General features: G+C 42.1%; 2 protein-coding genes across 6 annotated transcripts; one reads left to right on the top strand and one right to left on the bottom strand.

Annotated features, from left to right (window-relative positions):
- Positions 1-243: 243 nt before the first annotated feature.
- Positions 244-2,169, bottom strand: dexi (Dexi homolog (mouse)). Its single transcript, XM_020103041.2, has 2 exons — positions 1,685-2,169; positions 244-1,334 (listed from the first exon to the last, which is right to left on the bottom strand). The coding sequence occupies exon 1, from the start codon at positions 2,090-2,092 to the stop codon at positions 1,823-1,825; it is 270 nt and encodes an 89-aa protein (XP_019958600.1). The 5' UTR covers positions 2,093-2,169; the 3' UTR covers positions 244-1,334; positions 1,685-1,822.
- Positions 2,170-2,648: 479 nt separating this feature from the next.
- On the top strand, positions 2,649-26,677 carry clec16a (C-type lectin domain containing 16A). 5 transcript variants are annotated; one of them, XM_069525619.1, is made up of 23 exons: positions 2,649-3,016; positions 3,698-3,826; positions 4,945-5,078; positions 5,432-5,580; positions 6,972-7,077; positions 9,793-9,916; positions 10,174-10,348; positions 11,008-11,058; positions 11,201-11,317; positions 14,529-14,835; positions 15,980-16,091; positions 16,211-16,311; positions 16,686-16,805; positions 16,896-17,005; positions 17,682-17,726; positions 18,460-18,510; positions 18,649-18,777; positions 19,048-19,168; positions 20,275-20,426; positions 21,013-21,217; positions 22,454-22,624; positions 23,042-23,179; positions 23,893-26,677. In XM_069525619.1, exons 1-23 carry the CDS (start codon positions 2,943-2,945, stop codon positions 24,474-24,476), a joined length of 3,405 nt encoding a protein of 1,134 aa, XP_069381720.1. In that variant the 5' UTR covers positions 2,649-2,942; the 3' UTR covers positions 24,477-26,677. The 5 variants fall into 5 exon arrangements, with proteins under 5 accessions (XP_069381720.1, XP_069381722.1, XP_069381721.1 ...); XM_069525621.1 differs by having other exon boundaries at positions 23,998-26,677; XM_069525620.1 differs by having other exon boundaries at positions 14,529-14,769.
- The last annotated feature ends 861 nt before the right edge of the window (positions 26,678-27,538 follow it).

Below are 27,538 nucleotides of genomic sequence, written 5' to 3' on the forward strand. Positions count from 1 at the left end.
CGCCATGATGATTATGCACAATTTTGTGAGAAGACACTGTTTCCGCTGTACTGCCAGTCTTGTTAATTCTCTGGGCTTTAAGTGCTCTTCACAGACCAACAGGGCAAACTATCTAGTAAATCCCTTTACGAGCATCACCGCCCCAAGGTGGTTTTCTTCTTTCCTTCAACAATGAAATGTTTGTATGGAATAACTACCTGATTCTGTCCGTAATCTCATTTGTTTAACTATTAAACTGCCCCATTGCTTGAATTCAGTTTATTATTGCTGCTGAGGATATACATTTGAACAACTGAATTCTATATTCATAACAAAGTAAGTGCAATAAAACAGAATTCGACAACTAAAATAAACAACACAACCAATATCATGCTTCTGAGTCCTGTGTATTGAACATTGTTTGAACATATGTGTGTGGGACTGAGGATGAACATACCCTTCCTTTAAGTTTGAAGTTTCAGTCCTTGACTCTATGATATCATTTTCTGTACCATAGGTAACCAACTGTGATGCTTTCTTCATTACAGTGAAGAGTGAGACACGTGCAGGGTGGTGATCCTGATTCATAAGTGAGCTTAAAGAGTAAAGAGCTCTCTAACAGATACAACCTATAGTTGCACAGCCTGTGTCCAGTGTCACAGTGTCATTGTGCCTAGAATTCCTAACTGTGCTCCTGAGTGTGTACATCCCTGAAGCACACATACAGTATGATTGGCCTCAAACGACACATTTTAAATTATCCTTCAATAATGAGTGAGCCTGCAAAGCAGCAACATGTGTTCTGAACATGTAAAAGAACAAAAGGGTAAAGCAAGTTGTTCTGTGAGTGATGAAGTATGCATCAGATGTACAGTGCACATCGTTTTCTGCACGCTGCCAGTTCCTCTGAGGTGTCTTACTGTGAAGCACGTCACACTGTGACTTTGGTGGCAAGTGTTTCTAATTATTTCCTTCTGCAGTCAGCCACCACACCTTGCACAGCCTGGATAAGTGTTGGGTGTAAATGCCGGGCTGCTGGATCTGGACTGGCAGCGACACAGCCAACCTGAATCATGCTCCACATTTCAGATGAACATTCAGTTTTGTGTGACAGGGAAATGTTGTCTCTCTCAACCTGCAGCACATTCTGCTACCGTATCATCTTTCACTGTGTCCACATCGAAGGACACCGATTCCAACGTGAACTCCTTGATGTCCAGCTAGTTTTGATTGTTTTTAGAATGGCCACAGACCGACTGGCAGCTGATCTGGTGCAGAGTGGTCTTTCCTCGGGACAGTCATGATACAGCCAGATAATCTCTTCCTCTGGCTACCTTCTTTTGAGCCGAGACAACCTGGTGACAAATGGACACACAATTTCAAAAACGTGTCAGAATTAGATGTATGTAGTATGGGATTTGATTCTTTTCTATATTGAGCTCATTAACTGACATTTTCTTGTCTCTTTATATTCTCTATGACATTGTTCTTGTTGTGATGCTGAGCTGACATGTCCTTGTCCAGCACAATTCATTGAACCTGTGTTAAGTTATATATGAGAAATAAAACTTGTTGCTCTCAAAAAATACATATTTCGAGTTTGTCACTTTTTCCCCAAGTACATGAATCACTTTGTCTTGTGTCACTTATCTCAGTGTGGTATTTAGATCATGAAATAATAAGAAGAGTTTGCTGCTTTGCTTACTTCTTAACTGATGTGTTTGTGTGAGACAAAGGCAAAGGCAGCATCAGATTTGTTCTGCACATCATTGAGCAGGAAGAGTTCAGTCTGGTCCTCTGCATCAGGACCACCACGATGACGACCTCCTCCAGGACCACCCCGTCACTCCAGGTATCCCTCGAACACATCCAGCTCCGTGTCCGTGTCGTAGGGGACAGAGGCCGGGTCGGACAGCACCCCGAGGTCCACCAGCGCCTGGTCCATGTCCTCGGGCAGGAACACTATCCCCACGTTCAGGACGATGTACTCCATCAGGAAGGCATAGTAGAGGATCAGGACGTTCACGAAGAACAGGCCCAGATAAAACATATAGGGGAGATCGTCCAGGAGCGATTCCACTGAATCTAGCTGGGCATAAATTTGGTGTGTCATAGAAAAAAAAAGGCAGCCACGGTTTGGGTTCGTCTTGCTGTGCGAGGCCGGGGGGGGGGGGGGGGGGGGGGAGGGGGACGTGGCGGTGGACTCCGGTTGCTAGAAATCAGTCTGAGGGGGTGATGGGGTTGGGGGCGTCCATTTTGGCAGCTATCTTACCTGTAGGGTCCAGAGGAAAACAGCAAGAAAACGTCCATAGCTGATTTGAACCACGATCAGACCACCATGTTAGCTAGCTCAACGCATTCTTGCTAGCTGGCCACGGCTAAAAACAGAGGCATGCGATGCTAGCGAAGACAAACGCGGACGTTTCTGTGAGCAGCGTGTTGAAACTTTTCTTCTAAGCGAAGCGGCGCTGTGAGAAAACCCTCCAGAAACACACGCGTCGCTAGTTTCCACGGCTCGAACTTCTTCTTCCGACATTTCTGTCAAAACATTCCCGACACCTGAAGCCTCGGCAGCTGATTGGCCCAGCGCTCCCGCAGCTCCCCTTGTGATTGGCCCTCACAAGTGTCAATCAACGCGCAAGGACGTGTCGCGCGCTTTAACCGTCACTGCTAAACACCGGAAGTGGAGGTTGTAGTTTTGTTTCCTGCTCGCTGTTCTGTGATTTCAACCGTCTCCATTGGGGGGGGAGAACTACAACTCCCGGGAAAGTCACCACCACGGAGGTCGAGAGGAAATGCCCCCTCATGCGCTGCTGCCTCCTCCTCCGCCGCCGCCTCTCACCTTCTGTTTGCTAACTGGCTACCACCAGGAGAAAGTGGGTGTAATGGACACTCGCGCACGCTAATACCGAGAGAAATCACGCGTCTGGCAGGAACATCAGCCCTCGGTGAAAAGCACAGCCATGTTCGGCCGGTCGCGGAGCTGGGTTGGAGGACAGGGGAGGACGAAAAACATCCACTCCTTAGACCATCTGAAGTGAGTAGCAGCTAGCACGAGATTAGCTAGCTTTAGCATGTGTGATATAACCTGCAAAAGCGTTAGCACGACTCCAGGTGCTAGCAACTAAAACAGTAGCAGGTTATTAACGTGTTGCAGTTCGCAGCAGCTGGGCCTCATGCTAACGGTGAGATGAGTGAGCTAGCTAGCTTTTACATGTTAGCTTCCCCGGTGTGGAGCTGCAGTCTGTCCCAACAGGTGTAACTGTGTGTGTGTGTGTGTGTGTGTGTGTGTGTGTGTGTGTGTGTGTTGAGGCTTCATTTGTGGATCCATGACAGATCAATTTTATAGAAACCAGCCATTCAACTGTATTTGTAAAGCGCTAAATCATAATATATTATCTCAGGGATCTTTACATAGAAGGTCAAGACTTTAAAATTCATAGAGGAACCCATCAGTTCCCACAATGAGCAGCACTGTGAGAAAACTCTCATTAACTGGAAGAAGAAACCTCCAGCAGAACCAGACTCAATGTGGGCGGCCATCTGCCTCGGCTGGTTGGGGTGAGCAGAGAAAAGTGGGGAGGAGAGGGTGGAAAAGAAGGGAGAGAAGAGAGAGAGGCCAGGAACAGTTGTGTACCATCAGGTTACCCTTCGATCACTATCAGTGTAAACATGTATATCTAAGCACTAACACTTTCTCTCCATTCCTCTCCATCAGGTATATGTACCACGTCCTGACCAAAAACACAACAGTGACCGACCACAATCGAAACCTACTAGTGGAGACCATCCGCTCCATCACAGAGATCCTCATCTGGGGCGACCAGAATGACAGCTCTGTGTTTGAGTAAGTTCCAGTCAATGTCCTCTCAGTTATAGATGTAATGTGCATGTGGTTCAGAGATACAGCACAAGTTTTGTGCACAAACTTTTATAACCTCACATCTATGCAATGAGAGAATGCACATGTCAAAACTAATGAACAGCACATTTTCAAATAGTGCCTAAATGTCAGCCGTGCTTATTTTAATCAGATTATCTGATTATCTTTGAACCAACAAACCTCAACTTCGAAAGACTCTCTCCAACTTTATAACTAACACTAATAGATCATTCTTGTTAAATTTATGCTCAAAGGTAGCAACTCTTCAGCAACTTTGAGAACTGAGTCACTGAGTGCAAACCCTTCAAAGCTGTGTGTGACATCACTAATTTACTTCTTGGCATGCTGACTCAAAGCACAAAGAAGTAACAAGAGTACTTGAGCAGACTTAAACATAATTAAACAAGGATGTAGAGCGCATACCACACTCAAGGCCCAACAGTCCCCTTAAATTCAATCAAACTGCACCAGATTACACACATTCATAGATATCAGTCCCAGAAATGAAAAACCAGAAATGAAAAACCAGAAAAGAACTCTGTGCAGTTAAGTGGCAGTTTGTACAAGACAACCCACTGAAGCGTTTCAGTCCTCGGGGATTCAAACTCATGAAACCTCTTGCTTTATCATATGAAACAGGAAATGGCTTTAGAGAGCAGAGACGCCACAGAGGATGTTGAAAGAGTCGAAGTTAATGGTTACATAAATATTTCTAAGCTAGTAGCTGTTTGATTATTTGTTGTATTGGTGCTGAAACTTTTTAAACCAGTGATATGGATGTAAGAGTTGAACTGAGATTCAGACTCATTTGGGTCACTGTGATAATAATCCTTTCATTAAAAGAAAATACATATATCTTCTGAGCATTTTTATGTTTTATTTGATAGCTACAGTGGAGACAGATAAGAAATGTAGATAAAGAAGTGCGGTAATGAGATGCAGCAAACAGTCCTGCAGGCTTCATTGATATTGGGGAACAAGAAATACTCTGAATTATTAAAAAATATCTATAATTGTTATCATTTCAAGATGATTTTAATGGTGAATCCTGTATATTTTTATGCGCTCCTTTATGTTTTCAGCTTCTTTCTGGAGAAGAATATGTTTGCCTTCTTCCTCAACATCCTGCGCCAGAAATCAGGACGCTACGTCTGCGTCCAACTCCTTCAGACCCTCAACATTCTGTTTGAGAACATTAGCCATGAGACGTCTTTATGTAAGTATTAGAAATAAACACATGCATGATGTATTGCATTTCAGTAAAAAAAAGCCCAGACAGAAACATTTTGAGACTGCTGCTTTGTCTGGACATGTGGTGTGTTTTGAGGCTGCGGCAATGTTGGGAGGACTTTTAAATATAATTAGCTTCTAAGATGTTTCTATTATGTGTTAGAATAGAATATTTTTTCTATTTGTGGTTTGTGGTGTTTTCAAATTGCTGGAATGGTTAGTGGATGGACACTGAGAGAGCCTGAGTGCTTGCTCCTAAAAAATGCCTTCCTCTGCTAAGATGTATACCATATGAACAAACGTGATTAGGTTGATTATTACTCTTCTCTTCACCCTTAGATTACCTCTTGTCGAACAACCATGTGAACTCCATCATTGTCCACAAGTTTGACTTCTCAGACGAGGAGATCATGGCCTACTACATCTCCTTTCTCAAGACCCTCTCACTCAAACTCAACAACCACACCGTGCACTTCTTCTACAATGAGGTAAGGCTACAGAAAAATGGGGTGAGAGAGGGATTGCAACAAGGGTGAAGCATAGAAGATCTATCACTTTGTGACCACAACCCTTCTTGTGAACTCTCGAGGACAGACAAAGAGGACAGAAGGGACGAAAGAGGAGAGGCTGAGAGTGAAGTCAGTTGGTGATGTGTGTGTATGTGTGTGGCAATGGATGGTAATATCAAAGACTACTGTATATCTGAATAATCTCTGAAGATGTTGTTGTTGCCCTTCTTTGTAACATCTGTAGTCGTTAAGTTGGCCTGTGTGTGCTGGGGAAAGTTATTGGTGTACTGTTGATGGTAGCTGGACCCCTGCAACCAAAGCCAGACCCAGAGTTGTAGATATGAGCGTTTATATAGTTTAAAAAAGCTTTATTTGATGATTATTTACTGAATGTTATTCATCAATTATTAAAAAAAGAAAAATCTTCCTCTTTGGAATGAAAAATAGATAAATGTTACAACTTATTTTTACTCAGAACAAAGACTTTAATTTGAAGCAGATTAAAAAGGGATCTCCATGTAACCAGAGTGAGGAGGAATTAAAACAACCGTAAACTGCTTCAGGGTACATATGAGCTTCTGTGTGTTGTTTAAACCTTTCCTATAAGAAACTTCACACATTCTGTTAATCTGAATTCAAATCTATTTTAAAATGTCATCACAAGCTGCTTTTCTTCATAATTTTCAATAGCAACACTTTGGATGTCATATGTACAATTAATCTCTCTCTCGTCCTAATTCATTTATGATTTGGGGAGTTATAGGCGATTTATAGGCGATATATAGCTGTGTTGGCCTCCAGATGGCGCTGTTGGATAGTAAATTTGGTCTCTTCTGTTGCTGTCAGATCTGCGCAGCTCTAAAACTAGAGTTCAAACTCTGGGTTCGGGTTCAGTTTCAGGGTCAGATTTCCTCATTTCCTGTGACCTCCCGGTGACTCTTTGCTGGTTGAAGGTCGCAGTGATTGAGGAATGCTTGAGTAGAGGATCAGTCACTGGCACAGAGAGAGACTATAAGATACACAGCTTGTGAGGGGTCATACCCGAATGTATGATATGGTGTAAATCAAACTCCCACTGTTCTTTTACTTTCTGTAAATGACAGAGTAATAAGATATTATCATGAACTCTTTAGGGTTTGAGTTGGTCCACGAGGTAAGGACACTTTTTTATTTTACATTTTCACACCAAGTCTCAATTAGATTAAAAACAAAAGCCTGTTTTTCTCGACCAAGGTGTCAGGCCCAGTGTTAATCATTTCTATTTACACTAGCTGCTTTTTCTCTCTCTCTGTGGTCATTTGTGGCCAAAGCCCGGCGGTGCAATGCCATGCCTTGCTCACCGGCACCCCCTCTCTGTCTCCCACACACAGCACACTAATGACTTTGCCCTGTACACCGAGGCCATTAAGTTTTTCAACCACCCTGAAAGCATGGTCCGCATCGCAGTCCGCACCATCACACTCAACGTCTACAAAGGTGAGTGCCAGGAAAACGCATGCACTCATGCTAGTTATGCACACACATGCACACAAACACACACGCTCACTCACTCATGGGATGCTGGGACTGCCTGCCGCCTCTTCTCTTCTTGTTGTTGTTGCTGCTGCTGCTGCTGCTGCTGCTGCTGCCTCTGGGGCATGAACATGACTAACAGGTAACACAAATACACATTTTGCTGAATTTTTGGCCCCGAACCCTTTGGTTGCCTTCTGCTGTGAGTGATAAAACATCAATCTAACAAAAGAGTGGCTCCCCTCGTCCAAATAATTCTTTTTAAGGTATCATTTAATACATTTTTCAGTTTTCAAAAAGGCGTAAACCTGATCTGTTCATTTTATATAGCAATGAGTGAATTGCATTAGTGACTCATTCAATACAGACCGAGTTTGCTGGAAGCTGTTAGCCTTGAACTTTATTCATTGAGACTGGGTTGTGTACTGATAAGCCACTTTTGGATGAAGTTGATTATTTTGATTGAAATACTTATTCAAACTTCAGTTGAATTGACTTGTACACAATTGCCATTGTCTTGGAAGCAGTCTGATTAACAAATGTCCCTTGTTTCTTTGCAAAAGCCCAACAAGGATATTCAGCCACCATCATATTCCTAAAATAACAAACACACTGTCTGCTAGAAATATTTACCCACAGTTCATCTTTATCACAAATCAGCTGCATTCCATTCATTGTGTCATCGTTTCCTCCTCTTCCACAGTTAACATCTGCTGCAGTGATATTGTAAAGTATTTTTAAATAAGAGAAATATACATTTATCAAGACATTTCAGATGTTGGAGACGATCCAGCAGGTTATCAACTTATCTGTCTTTTGTTAGTGTTCAGTTTCTGCTTCACTGATCTCATTCACATAATCACTGTTCGTAAATGAGCTCACTCTCGTGCACGGTGCTGCGTCAGCCTCTGCTTCTCCCGCCTGCCGCCTCTCTGGGCTCCTCAAGGCCGTTGTCACTCCCGGAGAAGCAGGTGGTGCTTTGGGCGGATTTTCTTTCACATCACACCTCTCTTGACGAGACATGACACAACACCGCCTCATTATACAGTTACTGCAGCACATCTACGGCTTCCTGTGTCTCTTTATCTGTAGTATGTCTTGTCCTGCATGTAACACTTGTGCAACCTCACTTTCCCACACCGCCGATGAAGTCTTGACTCTGTAACTCCCATAGTTTGAGTAACCATTGTAGAAATATTGTAGAAATTGTCTCGCAATGCTGCTTGTGTAACGACACAAAAGAAAAGTGCAGAGTCATGGTGAAGTAAATGTTCCTTTTCAAGGTGTGTCATTGTTTGTAGTTTTATTTGTGAAGATACCTGCAGGGTCCTTCCCACCTCCCCGACCCCCCCACAGCCACCCCTTTACTCACATTAACCCTGTGTCTGTTTCCCCTCTCCCTCCTCCTCTTCAACAACCACTCCTACTCCTCTCTTTGTCTCTCTCCTCCTCCTCCTCCTCCTCCCTCTACGCGCCCCATCTGCCTAACTCCAGTTTCATGTAAGTTGGTTCCATTCATTTAGACTTTTTCTTAGGGCTGGGTATTGTAAAAACATGTTTTGTTGTTAGTTTCTTTACACGTTTACCAATTGTTCACACTGTACATCAATGCAGATACAACTCTTAGTGTTACATTAAGTTTTAAACCTATGTCAGTGGCTGATTTCAGTTGTCATGTAATATGAGGGTTGCCATATAGGTTGATTTTAATGCCTCCAATTGAAAGCTATTACAAAATTTGTTATAATGAGGTATTACATGCGTGTTTAGTGATACCCAGCCCTACTTATACCTGATTGTTGTAAATGTACTGGTATGAATATCCTTGCAGTTCTCGTTCTACCATTCTGTATCACCTACCTACATGCATACATTACGAAAAACCTGCATGCCTTTTTTTAATTTGGTTTTTCTTGGGTTAATTGTTCCACAGACTTAATTTCAGCTGAGGGCCTCATGTTGCTCACGACAGGTTTGACAGGTTTTGCAGTTATTGAGTCAGATTCTTCCTCTGTCTTTAACCTCAGTTCATCCACTTTTACACTGGAATTTTGTTACTGGATTGGCATTTTGAAAGTACAACCAGGTTTTTTTTGTATACCCCTCCGTTTCACTTTAGTAGTTCTGGTATAATACAACCTTATATCAGGGCTTTTTATAATGTAGACCTTCAAGCAGCATTGAGGTTTTGCATTTTTTAACATTGTACCATGATAAATCTTGTGAATTAGATTACTACTAGTGAAGTTCTTGCTACTGCTAATAATGTTGGATCTAATCCGGCTCAGATCTTTCTCCTGTCTAAAGAAGGCTCTTATTGAGAAAGTGGAAACAATAGGTTGGAAAAGCAGTTTTCATTTGTCCACCTACACCATGTGAGACCCAACTCGTGCTGGTATTGTTTCAATTTAAAAACAGAATTTGTTTCCTCTTCTCCGCTGGGTTTCCCTTTATTTTGCATTTGCAAAATTCAAATGTTTGAATCAATTCTTGGACCTAATTTGACTTCATGTGGTGGGTTTATTTTCTGAATTTGTCACTTGATTTGAATGTTTACTTTTTGTTTTGTATTTTCTGGTCACATTTGGGTAATTTTCTTGGACTAAGAATTGCATGTGTACGAGAGACACCATGAGCAGCCCTTGTCACAACATGTCTTCCTGACCCCACTCTCCTCAGTGGACAACCAGCACATGCTGCACTACATCCGAGATAAGACGGCGGTCCCATATTTCAGCAACCTGGTGTGGTTTATTGGCAGCCATGTCATCGAATTGGACAAGTGTGTGCAGACAGATGAAGAGTGAGTTCCGTCTCTTTCTCAGTGTAATTCTCTCGGTGGCCTCATTAGGTGACAGTTCTCCAAATTATAAATTGCATGATAATATAGTTTTATCATCTTGACAGCGAATATGGACTTAATTTCTTAAGTGGAACAGTTTTCTGTACATCATGCTGTTTGTGTTATAGCCGCAACGTTACATGTTTAAAACTTGACCGCTTGCATTACCGTGATAATATCTAGGAGTCTTTCTTTTTCTCTTCTTTTTTGTGTCTCAGACATAAGAACCGGGGAAAGTTAAGTGACCTGGTAGCGGAGCACCTCGACCACCTCCACTACCTCAACGACATCCTCATCATCAACTGTGAATTTCTGAATGACGTGCTGACGGACCACCTCCTCAACCGTCTGTTCCTGCCCCTCTATGTGTACTCATTGGTCATCCCTGAGACAGTATGTTACCCTAATGTACACGTGTAACTGACAATGATGTTAAGAGGTTAAACGCAGAAAACTTCTACCTCTAAAACATATCAACACTGAATTCGTCCGTCAAATCACAATTTTATGCTAAATGATCCAAGACAGAACTAATTGTCCTGCTGAAATGATGACAGAAAAAAGTAAACAAAATAAAAAATGTCATAAAGAATTAAAAATGATTTCAATTCAATTCAATTTAGTTGTATAGCGCCAAATCATAATATACATTATCTCAAGGCACTTTACATAGAAGGACCTTAAAATCTAAATATAGAGAAACCCAACAGTTTCCACAATGAGCAAGCACTTTGGTGACTGTGGAGAGGAAAAACTCCCTCAGATAAGTGTTTGGGTGGACTAAGCACAAGGTATTAATCATTTCGTCCATTTTAATAGACTGTCTAGGAACGGCACCGAATGAGAAATTAAACAAAGGTATACGCACTAATCAAGTGGCCTATTTGTGTAATATCCTTAATCATAGGTGTGGTCCATTAAACTATTAAAATATTATCAAACAATTAGGTTGTTCCAGCTCCGTGCTGTATCTCTCCACTCTCAGCTCATGATGCATTTTACTGTAGCTGCTAAGACCTTGACTTGACCTTTTCATCTTCTATGTTTTTCAGTCTGAGGAGCGAAAAATCAACCCTCAGGTGTCCTTGTACCTGCTGTCCCAAGTAAGCAACACACATAAATAGATCAGACAGTTGTTAAGCAGCGTCATCACTCAGGAAATGTCTTCTTCTTTCATTATTTTTAATTAACAGCTCTCGTTGTAAAGAGGTTTTTGTAAAAGTTAATTCCAATGTGTCTTTCCAGGTGTTTCTGATCATCCACTATCGGCCACTGGTCGACGCCCTGGCCGATGTTATCCTAAATGGGGACCTGTCTGTCTTCACACCACAGACAGACATACACAGCACACATAAGAGCACGGTAAGTAAAAACGCACACACACACACACGCTATGATACAGCACACAAACAAGAAATGCACACAAACGCCTACGCAGGCAACCACATGGGTACATGCATGCGCACACACGCACACACACAAACACACAGTGGAGCTTCAGAAGAGCATGTTGGTGGTTATGAGATCACAAGGTCATGCTTTTCTTCATCCTTCACCCACATCAAGGCAGCATGGTGCAAATTACCTTCATTGTTTTCTGTCTTTCCATCTTTCAACAACTCTTCCTCGTGTATCATAAATCATATCAAAAATTATCTGGGCTTTTTTGTCTCAATGTCTTTCCCTGCTTGACCTTATCTGTCACATTACTTCATTGTCCTCTTTCAATCTCCCTCATCTCTCCCCAAATCTTCCCCATCTGAGTTCCCTCCACTCTAGTTCTCAATTTGTTTCTCACCCGTGATACAGTTTCTCTTCTGTCATTGCCCCTCACCCACTTCTGATTATTTTTTGACTGTTTGTAAAGCCAGGTGGGTGTGCTGAGGTAGTGAGCGTTTCTGAGAAACCCTGTGGTAATTCTGTGTGTGTGTGTGTGTGTGTGTGTGTGTGTGTGTGTGTGTGTGTGTGTGTGTGTGTGTGTGTGTGTGTGTGTGTGTGTGTGTGTGTGTGTGTGTGTGTGTGTGTTGTAAGAAGTAGTTTACTTTTCCAGTGAATATGAGTGGAGGTGTGATTTTAACCGACCACATCAGGAGGCAGCCAGACACACGTTTTTGGGGGGGGATGGCACCACATTGACTTTGTGACATTTGGTTAGCACTTAGAAGAGAAGCTCATAAAGTTTTTGAAATCTTGTTACTAGTTCAGATAAGGATCTTTCATCCTGTCTTTCATGTGTTTTGCTTGCATGTGCATGGATTGCTCATTGTGCAGGCACCGAGTTCATTTGCATTTCTGCTGAAGTTTTTTCATTTTTAAGAGGTTGTACAAAAGTGTTTTTTTTTTTTTTTTTTCTGCATATGTACTAGATGGTGTTCGCCACATCAGATAGAACTGCTCTTATATTGTTTGATTCATTGCAGATGAAATAGATCAGGTATGGGTGCTTCGTCTACACAGGTGGTCAGATGGCACTTCCTGTTTGTCTGTGATGTGGCAGGAAATTATGTCACATGATGGAACACTGCTGGCTCACCTAACCCGGATCTCTTTCCTGGAAGAAGTGTGTTCTCTCTCTTGCTTGCTCTCTTCCTCTTTCTAGCTCCCTCCTCTTTTGTACCGTTTTTTTTTCTTTCTCTTAAATCACACGTAGCTGTTATAGTTGTGTATCAGAGATATATATATATATATATATATATATATATATATATATATATAGTGTGTGTGTGTCTGTGTGTGTGTGTGTGTGTGTGTGTGTACGCCTGCATGCATGTGCACGCCTGCATGCATGTGCACGCCTGCATGCATGTGCACGCCTGCATGCATGTGCACGCGTTTGTAGGTTTGTCTCACATGCTCCCTGACCTCCATTAATTTCTCAGCATCGGCTCAGAGTGTGAGCGGTTTACCAGAACATAGTCAGCTAACAGGTGCAACACAGACTGATACTAGTCTGTGGTTTATGCCTGACAGCATAAACACAGAGTTTTCAGCTGCAGATGTAGTGCAGTCTTATACCCATTGTCAGAGCAATGACACAGAGGGAAAGAAGATTAAAGACTTCTTTATTGATTTTTGGGGCATTGGGAAGCTAAGGCTTTGACCGTTGTTAGGCTTCAGGTTATTATTCAAAAAATAGCGATTGCTGTAGGGAATGATGGAAGATGTATAAGCACCCTCTTAAGCATTCACAATCTTCAAGCAATACATTTTTTCAGCCAGAAAATAATGTCTTAAACATAACATATAACAATCCACACTTACTTCCAGTCATTGGGGATGCTCAGAAACTTCAACTGAGGCTGTTCTTGACAAAGATTTGAATAACAAGAGTGAATACTGATGAGTCTATAGCCTCTGACTCTGTACGACAGGTGTATATGTGTTTATCCATGTAGCGACGTGTTCACATGCATATGTGTGTTTTTGGTGGTGTGCGTCAGCGTAAGAAATTGATTGAAATTGGGCCACCTAGTTTCAGTTTGAGTTACATTACTTGATCCACTTTCTCTTTGTCTTTTGTAACAAGGTTCAAGAATGTTGAATGTATGAATCAGAACCACAGGAGCAGTTTTTGTCAAGTTCTTCAGTAAGGTCACTGATTACTCAGTTCAACGAGAGTCAGTAATGGCTCCGTTAATAATCCTTTGTGGTGGTGTACAGAAATTGTGTGTGTATCTTGAGAGAATAGCTTCAATTAACCAGTTTTATGTTTTATCTTTTTTCATGTTGCTAAATTTAAATTCTTTTACAGCCAGACTCTGTAGGTGGCTTGTTTTGTCATCTAAAAAAAAATGGTTTTACTTGAGTCACTTTAATATGAAGAAGTGATGCAATTTTACTATTCGAAATTCTAGGATTAGTTCAAATTATCACCACTATTAGTCAGTTTTACGGTAAGTCAGTGTTAAAATCTTTGCTCAGCGTGTTATCATTTGCCAGCTGTTTCCTGTGTATCTGCATATGTCTTCAGAGTTCTTTATGCGAGAAATGTGTCTGTTTCCAGTATGGCCTCACAGATAAGACCTCAAAGCCACTAAACAACTGTGTGTGTGTGTGTGTGTGTGTGTGTGTGTGTGTGTGTGTGTGTGTGTGTGTGTGTGTGTGTGTGTGTGTGTGTGTGTGTGTGTGTGTGCAAAAGAGTTCCAGTGGATCTCATATGTTACTGTACATCTGTTTTATGCATGCAGTCCACCAGTAAAAAGTTGTAGTGATATTGATTTCCGTAAACATGGCTAATGTATTTTCTCCATGATATCATTATCTGAGAAAATACATCCTTTCCATTCTCTCTTTTTCTCTGTAAAACTAAACTATGATCCTCCTCGTGCATTCAGCACAAACCACACTTGCGGTATGGTGCTGTGTTACCTCTGTAATGCCCCCTTAGATAAAAATCAAGCAGCAAACAGAGCTGCCACTGCTTTCTTCTAGCCAGGTTTATCTTAGAAAGAACACAATAAGGAACTACTTTCATGATTTTGTGATAAGCTGCTAAAATAACAACTTGTTTTCCAGATATGTAATGTTCGCACTTTTGCCTCTGATTCCTTTTTGTCCTTCTCTAACCTTCCAGACCACTGCAGGAGGCCTGCGTCGGTTCACCAAGCCCCTCGAGTCTCTGGAGCGCTCCCTGGAGCTGTCCTGCCATCGTGGCCGCAAGAGAACCCAAAAGAGGCCAAACTACAAGAACCTGGGCGAGGAAGAGGATGATGAAAGGGATGGTGGAGGGGGAGGAGGCGGAGGACTTGGAGGAGAGGAGACCTGGGATGACAATGGCAGGGGAGACAGGGAGGGAGGCCGGGAGAAGGGAAAAGGTACAGAGGGAGGAGGAGGAGGTGGGAGTTCTAAGGGAAGCAGAGCAAGTGGGGAGACAGCGGAAGGTGAGTGTGTGTGTCTCCTTGGACACAGCAGTTACAGGACTGTGTTAGTGTGTGTTTCTTTACTACCATCAATCAGACACAGTCTCCCATGATGCATTCTGGTTACCCAACAGCCACCACAGCAGCTGCCCTCGTCTCCAAACAGAAAAGAGAGAGACTAACACTTGAAAAGACAAAATGAAATCGTTAGAATCAGAAACATTACTGAAAAACGGCAAAAACAAAAATAAACTTTTATTTGAAATTCCTCTTTATCTAGTTTTGAGATGAGATCATCCTCTTTTTGCTGCTTCCCATATAAAGTGCCTTTTTATTTCCCCTCATGGTTACCATGGCTACCACGGATCACATGTCCAACACAAATTCCCTGTGGCAGCTGACTGACCTTTTCCACGGTGACACACCATTCATCCTGTGCTCCTCACCTCTCCTCCTGTCTCTCACTCTCGTTCTGTGTGTGTGTGTTTGTGTGCATCAAGTAAAACTCGGCCATTTAACTCATCTGAAATGATTCCTTCTTTACCTTGACTGAAAAGACTTGCAGAGAATATTTACTGAGGGTGGAGCCATCTTCACAAACTGATGCTTGTGAAGGCTCAAATGCACAGAAAAGGTTTTGAAACCGTCGGTTTTGACACAGATTGCATCATGGGCAGTTTCAAAATGAGTCCAGAGCCATTTGAGGGTGGAGAAACGCGGCCCACCAAACAGATTGATTGATAAGTGATACATTTAAAAATCATTTTGAAGGACAGATGATAATTTCTAATGCCGTTGGTTGAAACAGCACTAATGGTTCCTCTAAATTTTAATGCGGCCAAAAAGTAAATTTCGTGCATTAGAGTGAGCAGACAATGACGATCTTTCTTTCTTATTTCATTACTTTTTGAACCAGTGAAGGTCAAGAGGGAAGCACTTCAGACGTGCACTCATTATCACTGGTGAAAATATTTTCTTTCTTCATGGCAGTGTGTTTTTGTCGAAAGTGTGTGACGTGAATGTGAAAAGCATGATTTATAAAAACACAATTCAAATGTATTGACACTTGTGCTAGTGACTACAAAAAGAGTGTGTGTGTGTGTGTGTGTGTGTGTGTGTGTGTGTGTGTGTGTGTGTGTGTGTGTGTGTGTGTGTGTGTGTGTAGAGATAGAGATGGTGGTGATGGAGAAGTGTAAGGTGTCTGAGCTGACTGAGCAGAACATCACTGATGAGGAGAAGACGGCTGCAGCCACCCGCACATACGCACAGAGAAGCAGGTACATGCTTCACATATCTGAACACTGAGCAGATCGACGTAAAAATGCAAAGACTGAAGGAAATGAATTGCTTGCGTTGTTGATACATTCTCTCTCTCTATCTCTATATATATACACAGACCGTTTTTAGACATGGTGTACAGTGCCCTTGATTGCACCAGTGATGACTACCACGCGCTGTTTGTCCTCTGCCTGCTTTATGCTGTCTCACACAGCAAAGGTCTGTGTTCATTTACATACATGCATTTTAGTGGTTGAAATAGCTTGGTCTACAAAACCGGTGAATTACCTGACACGTGAGCTCTCTATAAAACTGGAATGGCACTCAGTAGAGCACATACTGTACCTCCACCAAGGTCCAACAGTCCCTTTGAATTCTATCAAGCAGCACCAATTTGCAAACATCCATAGATACCAGTTCTCTAAATATGCCAGATATTCTTCTATCAAGATTCATGAATTATTTTCTGTAAAAATGCCAATAAAAGGCCCAATATTTCAACTTTAAATAATGTAATAAAACATTTCTCCCATCTGCCCCATTGTCCAAATGTTCATGTGTGTAATGTAACGTCTTCCATATCTGGTCTGTAGGTATAAACCGTGATCTTCTGGAGAGGCTGCAGCTGCCGGTTCCTGACCAGGAGAGGAGCTCCTACAGCCTGGTGCTGGCAGAGAGACTAATACGGGTTATGAGCCAGGCAGCACAACCAGGTAACGCACAAACAAAAACAGATGCCATTCAGGAACTATTGTAAGTTACTCATAGCACTTACTCATCTTTATCTCTTGACATGTATATAGATGGTAAAGTGCGTCTAGCTACACTGGAGCTGAGCTGCCTTTTATTGAAGCAGTCAGTGCTGTCTGGAAACCACTGTATAATCAAAGATGTTCATCTTGCCTGCCTGGAGGTGAGAGACACACACACACACACATTCACACATGTGCTTTACTCGTACATGACGTAATCATTTCACACACACATAGAACCCATCATTAAAAAAACACAGTCTGTTAATTGCTGTGTGACGAGGAGGGTTCTTTAGAATAAGGAACCTTTGTGGGTGAGTACCAAACTGCTAGTGAATTTGTTATGAGCAAGACCTCACTTTATTAGAATGAGGAAGCTGAATTAGAAAAATGTTATTCATGCTATTGGACACTTCCTTACGTAAGAATAGACCATAACTGCTTTGTGTTACTTCATAAGGTCACACAGGTTACAACAAAAATACATGCTTTATAATGATAAATATAATGCTTATAAGCAACTTATTATAGGGGAATTTAGGAACAATAAGAAGAAAAACATAAGACTATAAAGAATTGGATAAGGTCCAATATATTGATAAGATAAGGGACCTTGCATCCACACACTTATGAACATACTAAAACCATGCTCCATGCATTCACACACCATCAGTTTTGATATGACTGTCATAAATTATTGGCAGTGTGTTTCTTTACGTATTCATTATTTGAATATATATATTTAATAAAGATATATTTCTTTATTTCTGTGTGTGTTACACGAATGTTGGTTCATAGTGTATTTTCCATTTTTGTTTTCCATGTTTGCACTTCAAGGGTGCAAGAGAAGAAAGTCTGCATTTGTTGCGGAGGTTTTACAAGGTGAGTTTACGCAGCAACATTTTTAATGACGCGATATTCCGAAGAGTAAGTCGCCACAGAAGAAGTTGAATCAGTGACCTGTTTTGTTTTTCAAACCTTGTATCTGACATTCAGATCCACTGGAGATAAGATTATATCATGTGTGCGACTGATTAGAACTTAAGCCATTTCCTTGAAGTTGTAATGGTTAATATTGAAAGTGATACTTGCATGCTTTCTTTTTCTCTCTTTATTTCCCTCTATCAGTTTTGGAATCAGTAAAGGAGTTTTTTTTGGCTCACTCTTATTGACTTTATTACATAGATTGCAGCAGATGTTCTCTTTCAGCATTTGTACTGCAGTCAAGTTTGCTGACTTAAAGAAAAAGGTCCTTGCTCAGCAAATCTGTGGTTGTAGTGCGTGTAACTTAGAGGACTGTGGTAACTCTGGAAACCTGCGTCAGTCCATGAGCCCAAAGGAGAATGTCCTGATTGTCATGCCCACAGAAAAGTGTTGTGTGTGTCTACTTCTGTACACTGTGTTTACACTCAGCAAACACAGGGAGTCTGCAAAAGGGAAACTGGTTGAGGGAGAATGGGCCAGTAAAAATCATTACAGGACACAGTAACTTGTGATGTGAATAATAGCAAAGCAAATAAAAGATCATTCTCTGAAAATAAGTGTGATTGTAAAATATTATGATTTGTCATTAGTGCTCTCAATGCTTCTTTTTCATTTTTTACCATCATCACAGGGAGAGGAGATCTTTCTGGACATGTTTGAAGATGAATACAGAAGCATGACGGTGAGCTTATCTTGATTTAATGTGTGTGTGTTTTCTTTTTTCTGTCCCCTGTCCTCTAAAAACAAAACATGACCAAATACCCAATGCTGTTTCTGCTGGTTTGTCTGTACTCATGCTTGCATTGTGCGTCTGTTGCAGAGTAAACCTCTCAATGTGGAGTATCTAATGATGGATGCCTCGGTGCTGCTGCCACCCACGGGCACTCCTTTGACTGGCATCGACTTTGTCAAGAGACTGCCGTGTGGGGACGTGGAGAAGACACGCAGGGTGTGTCCACTCTTTCTTTCTTTCTTCTTGAGGCTTTTGAGGACATAAAACAACCAGATCATTTTTCCTTCAGTAATGATAAACAGTTTGATATACCAATTTAATAACACTGTCACTGTGTTACAGACATTACACAGTCACAGCATATCAAAGGTCACATTCTGTTGTTTTTGGATCGTTTTCAATGGTTTATCGTAGATGTCAGTTTCAGGCAGAACATTTGATTTAACATTACATTTCTCTGTGTGTATATGTGGGTCCTCTGCACAGGCGATCCGGGTGTTCTTCATGTTGCGGTCGCTGTCGCTTCAGCTGCAGGGAGAACCTGAGACACAGCTGCCTCTGACCAGACCTGAAGACCTGATCAAAACAGATGATGTGTTAGACCTCAGTAAGACACATACACACACACACACACACACACACACACACACAGAGGTGTACTGTACATTGTCAGTCATAAGATGTGTCAGAGCAGGGATGTTCTTTCAGTCGGATGGTCTTGTTGTGTTCCCATCAGTGGGAGGTTTTCCTCAATAGTGAAAGTGCTCTTGAGCAAGGCTGTGTTTTCTCTTTTGAATACATGTACGGAGTTTATTGTTTTAGTGTTGATTCATAACAGTAAAACTCAACTGAAAATGAAATTGTTAAATTTGTTTTGATGAACTTTACTTTTTAGACCTTCAATGAACTTTTGCCCAGTTACAGTCACTCCATTGTATTAAGGTCTGATCCAGGTGACAGGTTACTTGACTGCTGAATGGAATTCTTTAGGAGGCAGGGAGTGCCGAGTGCATACTTGTGGCTCCTCCATGAAATCTTACCTAACAGCTTGCCTCACATTTGTTGAAATAGGAGAACAGGGCCGTCTTTCGGATCTATATTTCATAATTGCCCAAGTGCGTACCTCCTCAAATGCCCAACTGTCCCCTTCAATCCAATCAAGCTGCACTAAATTGCACATACTCATAAGTATCAGATCCCTAAATGTGACTGATTTTGCACTGTTCAACAAGATCCATGAATTATATCCTGGGAAAATGGTGAAAATAATTAAAACTTTCTATCTCACACTGTTAAATAAAGTGAGATATAGTTCAGGAATCTGCACCAAATTGTATTGGGCTCGTTTTTGTCCCTTCCACATAAGCTTTACATCCTTCCACCTAGTTTCATGGAAAGTCTTACATGTTTTTGCGTAATTTTGGCTCTAGCCACACACTTGCTTCTTGTTTTTTATGGTTTGACGGTTTTTGTTTCATCAGTAGGAGTCAGACTTCACTGTGACTGGCGCCCCATAACTGTAACCTGCGTCAAACCCGCTGCAAAAAGTGCTTCAACATATATAGATATTTTCTAGAAGTTTGATGATTCTAGAAAAATTTCGATTTTCACATAGATTGTAATGTTGTCTTTTTCGAGGTGTGAGGAACCCGAACAGACTTGACCTACATTGAACAGCAGCACATTAACCTTCATGCCTGTCGTCTGTTACAGACAACAGTGACCTCATAGCCTGTATGGTGGTCAGTAAAGATGGCGGCCAGGCCCAGAGGTTCCTCGCTGTAGATGTGTACCAGATGAGTTTGGTCGAACCAGAAACCAAACGCCTCGGATGGGGTGTGGTCAAGTTTGCTGGACTCCTGCAAGTAAGAGAGCAGCTGTTTGTATATTTGTGTTTTAAATTATTTGCCCAACTCCTCTTTTTTCAGCCACAAATTTGTTCTCCCCCCCCCTTTGTCCTCGTCCTCAGTATACATGATATACTGCGTCACATGAGACAGCATCCATTGACAGAATTTACCACGTAATTGTCTTCTAGCTAAAAGCGTGTTTAGTCATGCTGTACCATTTTCCTGTGTATTCTGTTATATCAACATGAAGTTTAAGTGACACTGCCTTCCAACACATTTTAACATCTGCATAAAAATTACAGTATGATGTTTTGAAACTTGTATTGTAACGTGTTACGATGCATTTTGAACCTGTTGTATTAAATACAATGTTTCCTTCCTTTTTCTGTTTTATGAATGACATGTTAACTTCTGTCACTGAAGTGGAATTTCTCAACGCACTTCCTACCGATTTGTATTTTTCATTCAATTACGTTGAATTACTTTCAACCTCTCTTTTGTTTTTCTCTTCATCTTTCTTTTTACATTTTCAAACTCACATACCCTGTCTTCCTCTCCCTGTCCCCCCTCTCCTCATCTCTCACCCTCCCTCTCTCAACAGGACATGCAGGTGTCTGGTGTTGAGGACGACAGCAGAGCGTTGAACATAGTCATCCATAAGCCCAGCTCCAACCCCCACGCCAAGCCCCTGCCCATCCTCCAGGCCAACTTCATCTTCGCTGACCACATCCGCTGCATCATCGCCAAGCAGAGGCTGGCCAAGGGCCGCATCCAGGCCCGCCGCATGAAGATGCAAAGGATCGCCGGTGGGTAATTAGGAAGCCAGGAGGGCAAACGAGGCGTTAGTTAGCCACGTTTCTGTTAGTTACACCAGTATGCAACATCCGGTGACGCCTCCTGGTCAGCTCACTCTCATATATTGTGGGTTTCTGCTCACTTGCCCAGTCGCTCTTCCTTATCATACTACACCACTGGATCTCACTAGTTTCGATTTTATAAATATTAGATGATTAAGACATGAAAGGGTAAATCAGACCCAAAATTTTTTAATCATAAATGCTATGGAGGTTTTCTGGAAGCTGGTGAAAGGAGAACTCAGGCGGCAGCTGATGCAGAAGAGTTTAATGTAGACTTGATGCATCAAGGAGACCAGAAGGTGGAACAGTATACAAACGCCCCATGTCTCCCACAGCGTCCCCATATATCTCCCTCTACCTGCGTCACCCATTCCAACAGCACACCACACAGGCTAGAATTGCTGTCACTCTCTATGTTACATGTAGGCGTTCGCATCCTATTGGTTAGTTAAGCCTGGAGTCTGAATTCCTAAACGACATTGTGTCCTTACATCTTGCCACTGGTGAAAAACGCAAGAGTTGAAGTTGGTTCCTCTCTGTCTGGGGAATCTGAATTGTGTAAGAAAGTCCTTCAACGTAGACACTACAATGTGCTGTTGGTTGGCCCTTTATCTGGAACCCGACCTTGGGTATTGCTGGGAAAGAAGGAAGTATGTGTGGAAGGCAAGATTGATCCTTGTACAGATGTAATGTGTGAGGATGGTCACAAGTTCTTAAAAAATAATATTTGCAAAAATTCTAAAAGTCTCAAATCTGTTTTGTACCCATTAATGACCCTCCTGTGGCCAATGCGCCTGGTGTTTGTGTTTGTACTGTTACAAAACATATTTTTGGAGAATTCTCTTGAATTGTTAATTCTGATGAACTGACTAATCAGCACTTCCTCTCTCTGATTCTTCAGAATCTATCAGTAACATCCTCATTGTCCTGGTTATCATTAACAAGACAATGGGGATGTTTACAATGCAAATAAGACACAAAAGTATTCCTAGTTACACGGAAGCCATACAAATACATGAGTCATCATTTTTCTTTCTCCTATTACACTCGCTCTTCGGACAATCTAAATGAAGTCCCTTATTCTGACATGAGGCAGAAACCTTTCTCTGCAATATCAGTTTATAATCTGACGCTAAATGCACTGCAGAAGCTTTATTTTGATCCCTGTCCTTCCTGTGTATGCAGCTCTGTTGGACCTGCCAGTGCAGCCCAGTGCGACAGAGGTTCTGGGTTTTGGTCAGACAGCCAATGCTTCACCCAGCGGCCTCCCTTTCCGGTTCTACGAACAGTCAAGACGGGCCCCCAACGACCCCACAGCAAACAGATCAGTCTTTGCCTCTGTGGATAAAGTTCCAGGTAAAACACAGACAGATTTGTGAAGCAATAAATGTAGTTAATTACAATTTGCTATAGCAATTTGCTGTTCTGTTGCCACTGGTTTATTAAACCGGCAGATCCTGAACAGGACTTTATTTTTTCTCTCGGTAAGGAAACCGGCTCCCCTGGTAGAAAACTTTGAAATGATAAGGTTTCAGGACGTGCTTATGCAATACGTTTGTGATACTGAGTTTTTTTAGTGAGTCTATCGTAATTGAAATGTATTTGTAGCCACCTTAGTAGTGAATGTGTTTTCCAAAGGAACGCTTCTATAATAGATTGATCTTTTCTGTAAGTTTTGGGTAAATTAAAATCACATAAGGTTGAAGGTAAACCATAGTTTTAATTGGTGTGTGTTTGTGCGTGTGTGTTTATGTACACGTGTGCCACCTCCAGGTTTTGCGGTGGCTCACTGTGTGTCGCAGCACAGTCCCTCACCCCTCTCCTCACCCTCGCCTCCCTCCAGTGGGAGTGGCAGCACAGGGAGATGTGACTCTGTTACTGCAAGTACTATATCAGCTCAAAGTCCGACAGGTAGCACACACACGCACACTCACACACACGCCGTTGCTTGCACTGATGTCAGTTGAGTCAAATCAATTTATTTATACATAGTATATTTTATATAGCACAAAATTGTAATAGGTCAACTCAGAGCACTTTTCCTATACAGCAGATCTTTACTGTACTCTTAATTTGCATGTAGAGCATGTGGTTAGATCCTGTCTTAATAACAAGGCGATGGCTGGAGTCATGTGGGGGTTAACATGTTGTTTCTTTACATCCAAACACAGCACCTGTTAAACTGGCTATGGAAGAACACCATACCTTAGTAGATTCCTCCGATAGATGATTGAGGACATATGTACTCAAAGCTTTGTTTGGGCCTTAGTTCATATGAACTGTTTAAGGTGTAGTAGAGCGTGTAAGGTTTGAGTGCTCTACGTATATAGTCGAGCTGGTGAAACTGGATAGGGCTCCTTATAGTGTCTTGAGTTTCAGGAGAAACTCACTCTAATCCAAGAGTTGTGTCTCGTTCTGGAGTTAAATCTGTTGTTTTGTATGTTTATACAGTGAGTGTTTCAGACAGTGACTCATTGTTAGAGGGTTATTGTGAAACAGTTAACGTAAATCTTTAGTTCCTGCATTGGGTTATCCTGAAGTGAAACTGTAAGCAAGTTCTCACTCTTCTCAGAAAAACACAGTGGGAATTCTTAAAAATATGTGCCTCCTCTCCTCTCCACTAGATGACGGCACATTTTTGGAGCACACTCCGCCCTCCTCCTCAGGCGGAGAAGGGGAAGGGGGAGGTGGAGAAGTAATTCTACTCTCCTCTACTCCTTCATCCCCAGTCCCCGTTCCCACCCTGGCCCCGAGCCTCACCCCGGCCTCCCAGCCCACCATCTCCCTCCTCACCGACAACAACGCCGACACCCTCAGCGTGGAGTCGCTCACGCTACTACCCCCTTCCGACTCGCCGCACCTGCACCCATGCGCCAGCCATGTTCCCACGATGCACTCACTCCAGAGACCTGATGCCTCCATCGCAGAGGAGGAGGAGGAGGTTGAGGAGGAGACAGAGGGAGACAGGAAAGGAGGGCAAAGAGATGAGGAAGAGATGCAAGAGGAGGAGGGATCCCCGACGGATGAGGCAGTCAAAGAGGCACCCACTGACGAGGCACCAGAGGGGGGTGACGAGCCAGAAGGTGAGGACACACATCTAGAGGCGGAGCTTTCTGCTGCAGAGTCACAAAAAAGAGACGACTGTGCGGAGAACACAGAAGACGCAGAGACACGTTCAGAAACACCAGACTCATCTGAACTGGATTAAACTAAACAGAAATTCATGTTCACGTAACGTCATCTCACACACGCAGAGGACAGTAGAGAGTGATGGTGAAACCATCCAGTGAGGCTACAGTATATTTTCATGTTGCGACTTGTTGGAATGGTGTGATGTGGATAAATCAGGAGGCTTTAGAAGTCATCTCAACTTTTGTGTTTGCACATGAAGAAAGACTATTTTTATGCACAGACAGAAGACGAGTCCAGTCACCGGTCGAACTCAAGGAAGGCTCAAAGCACATTTGGCTTTTTGTGCGCTCGAGTGTGTCCAGCCGTGTTTTTAGCACGCGTGTGCCGACGCACACAACCAGCAAAGTTTTTTACTCATTCTGATCGATCGTCAGCTCAAAGACACACACACCCTATTTTTGTGTCTTATGTTCTCATAACGGTTTTCACCACTATTGTTTTGTGGTGGTGGTCACTACTATGCTAATACACACACACACACACACACACACACAATTCATACAGTCCACACTGAGTCAGCTGCACTTGCCTTCTAACCTTTGCATGTTGCACCCATTAGCAGTTACTGCCACCCAGAAGTGCCAGTGGGTCGGCGTGCGTGTGTTCCGCTTTTGGTTTAATTCTCATTCTTCCACATGTAAAGTAATGATCCATTCATTTGCCACTTTCTGATTGGTGTTTTTTATAGAATATATATTAAATCAGCTTGACCGAGAAGGCAGCAATTATCTTTCATTTGATGTTAACCTAAGCTTATTTTAAAAGTGGTCGTCTTGTGCCCCGCTGGTAAATATTTGGATAAATTCATGTGGGAAAGTGACATGAGGTGTGTGAAAGCTGCTTTTTAGTTTAGTGTGTCGGTTTTCAGCAATTCAGATATGCAAGTTTTGATCTCACTCTGGTTTTCTTCCAACTTCCATGTCAGATCAGTTCCTGGTTCTCAAACATCACATTTTGCAAAATCTTAAAGTGCATTCACCCTTCAGCAGCCAGTTTTTGAGAGATCTGAATGGAGCATAGGCTGCAGTATAAGTGGTACTGTATTAATATTTAATGCAGAGCAGTAGTAAGTGTATCGTTTCGGTCATGCATTGATTCATTCATTCATTCATTTTACGCATAGAGTATTTCAGCCTGTGACAACACAAATGTCCTCAAATACAATACGCTGATTTACAAAGTTGTTTCAGATTGTTTGATGACCTGAGAAAACTAGATAAAAAAAGAAATGTTCTTGAATTTCTTTCAGCCGCCTAGTGATGTAGTATAACATCGATCTGCGGTGTCACGAGGAAACTATTTTAAGTAGCAGCCGTGTCTTTGGGTCCGCACGTGTTGAATGTACCTGCTGGTTTCCCCTCAGGCGCTGACCTGAGCTCAGTTTTACTCTGCATGTATGTAGGGATGGGTTTAAATAGATAAATGTTAGTATGTGGTTGAGTCCCCCCCATGAAAAAAAGGTTGGATCCTATTTTTATGTTTAAATCCTGGAATTATCGTTCCTTCAATCATCTGAATAAAGCTTAACTCCTGCAATAATCTGAAGAGCTAACCAGTGATGGGGAGACGTGAATGTAACAACTTATCTCTCAGTCAGTATTGGATCAATTAGAGAAACTGGGATCTGTGTATTTTAATTAATTTGTAAAGCACTCAGATTGTTTAAAATACATTTTCTCTGTTTGTCCTCATCTTTTTCAAAACTTTTACCTGCCCTGCGTTTCTCCGTCTCCTGACTCGCCCTCTTCTTTCCGGTGCCATCGTCACACAGCTGAAGTCTTAATGCTCGATCATTCTTGTTTTGTAACTTTGTACAGTCATCACCAAGTTTTTAAATGAGAAACTCAGAGCAATACTCTCTTTATTTTGAGTCTTGTCTCCTCGTGTTTCCATTTTGCTTTTGTAAATAGCAGAAGAATGACAGTGGTGATGAGGCTGCGCTGACATGCTGAAGAGGCTTACTTAGGCACAGTTTGCAGATGTGGCACAGATGGTTCAGAGGAACGTGAATCGGCCGACGCGTTTTCGTAACCACTGGTAACCGAAACGTGCCGTGACAAGCATCTGTTATTGAGTCTCTGATTGTAGTGTGTGTGTATGCAATTAGTTTGTATGCTCTGTAAATGCTTTTGGCTTTTAAACCTGTAATTATTGTTAATGAACTAAAACAGAGGAATAAATAAAGAATTGCAATAAATTATTCTACTTAAAAATGTCGAGAGCGCTGCATGAGTGTTGTGTTTGTGGCCAGGACAGTTTTTTTTTTTTTTTTTCTTGTACTCCATTCTTCAGAGAACTGCACACCACTAGTAAGAGCAGAGGAGGTTCTCCTCAGTTTGAGCAAGAAAACCACAGGAAATATTAGAAAACTCTCCCCCACCCCCTCGTCTTCTACAACTCTGAGCACAAGGTTTCAAAAGATATTTTTAAGAGGAAGTGAATTTCAGTACCCTTAAAAATGCCCTTTAAAAAAAATAATAGGTTGTAAAATATTTGGATTTCTACACAATCAACCTCTCACATGTCTGCTGCTGAGTATAAAACAGTCACATGTAGTAGAAAGCTTAAAGTCAGGGACCCACACTGAGACGCCTCACGTGAACAAACACACAGATGGTAACGTTCAAACTGCTGCACACAACACTTTGTGAAGATGTTCAACTTCCTGCTCTGCAGCTCTACACTCAGGTTTAAACACGAGTTAATGATGCACTCATCTGCTCGTGGCCTGAATTCAAAATGTGTCAGTGTGTGTTAGATGGTGTGAAGGCCTCAGGATCATGACGTTGCCGTTAAACTTTCTACATTTGTGTCGCTGTGGCTGCTGCCGCCCTCAGTCACCTTGCGGTATGTTACTTTTATCGCGGTTCCTCACTTCAGGGAAGTCTGGGTGTTGTGTGCGTAAACCTGAATGAGTTCCTGGTACTGAAACAATACTGACATGGTGCGTGTGTGCACCACACCGCAGCAGTCACAGCATCAAACAGAAGTTCAGACAGATGTAAAGATTGAAGATATATCTCTGCAGTCGTGTTGTTTGAGTCACAATAATGGATGACGATCAATTTGAACTGAGAG

This window comes from Paralichthys olivaceus, chromosome 5, assembly GCF_024713975.1.
Source record: "Paralichthys olivaceus isolate ysfri-2021 chromosome 5, ASM2471397v2, whole genome shotgun sequence".
NCBI lineage: Eukaryota > Metazoa > Chordata > Actinopteri > Pleuronectiformes > Paralichthyidae > Paralichthys > Paralichthys olivaceus.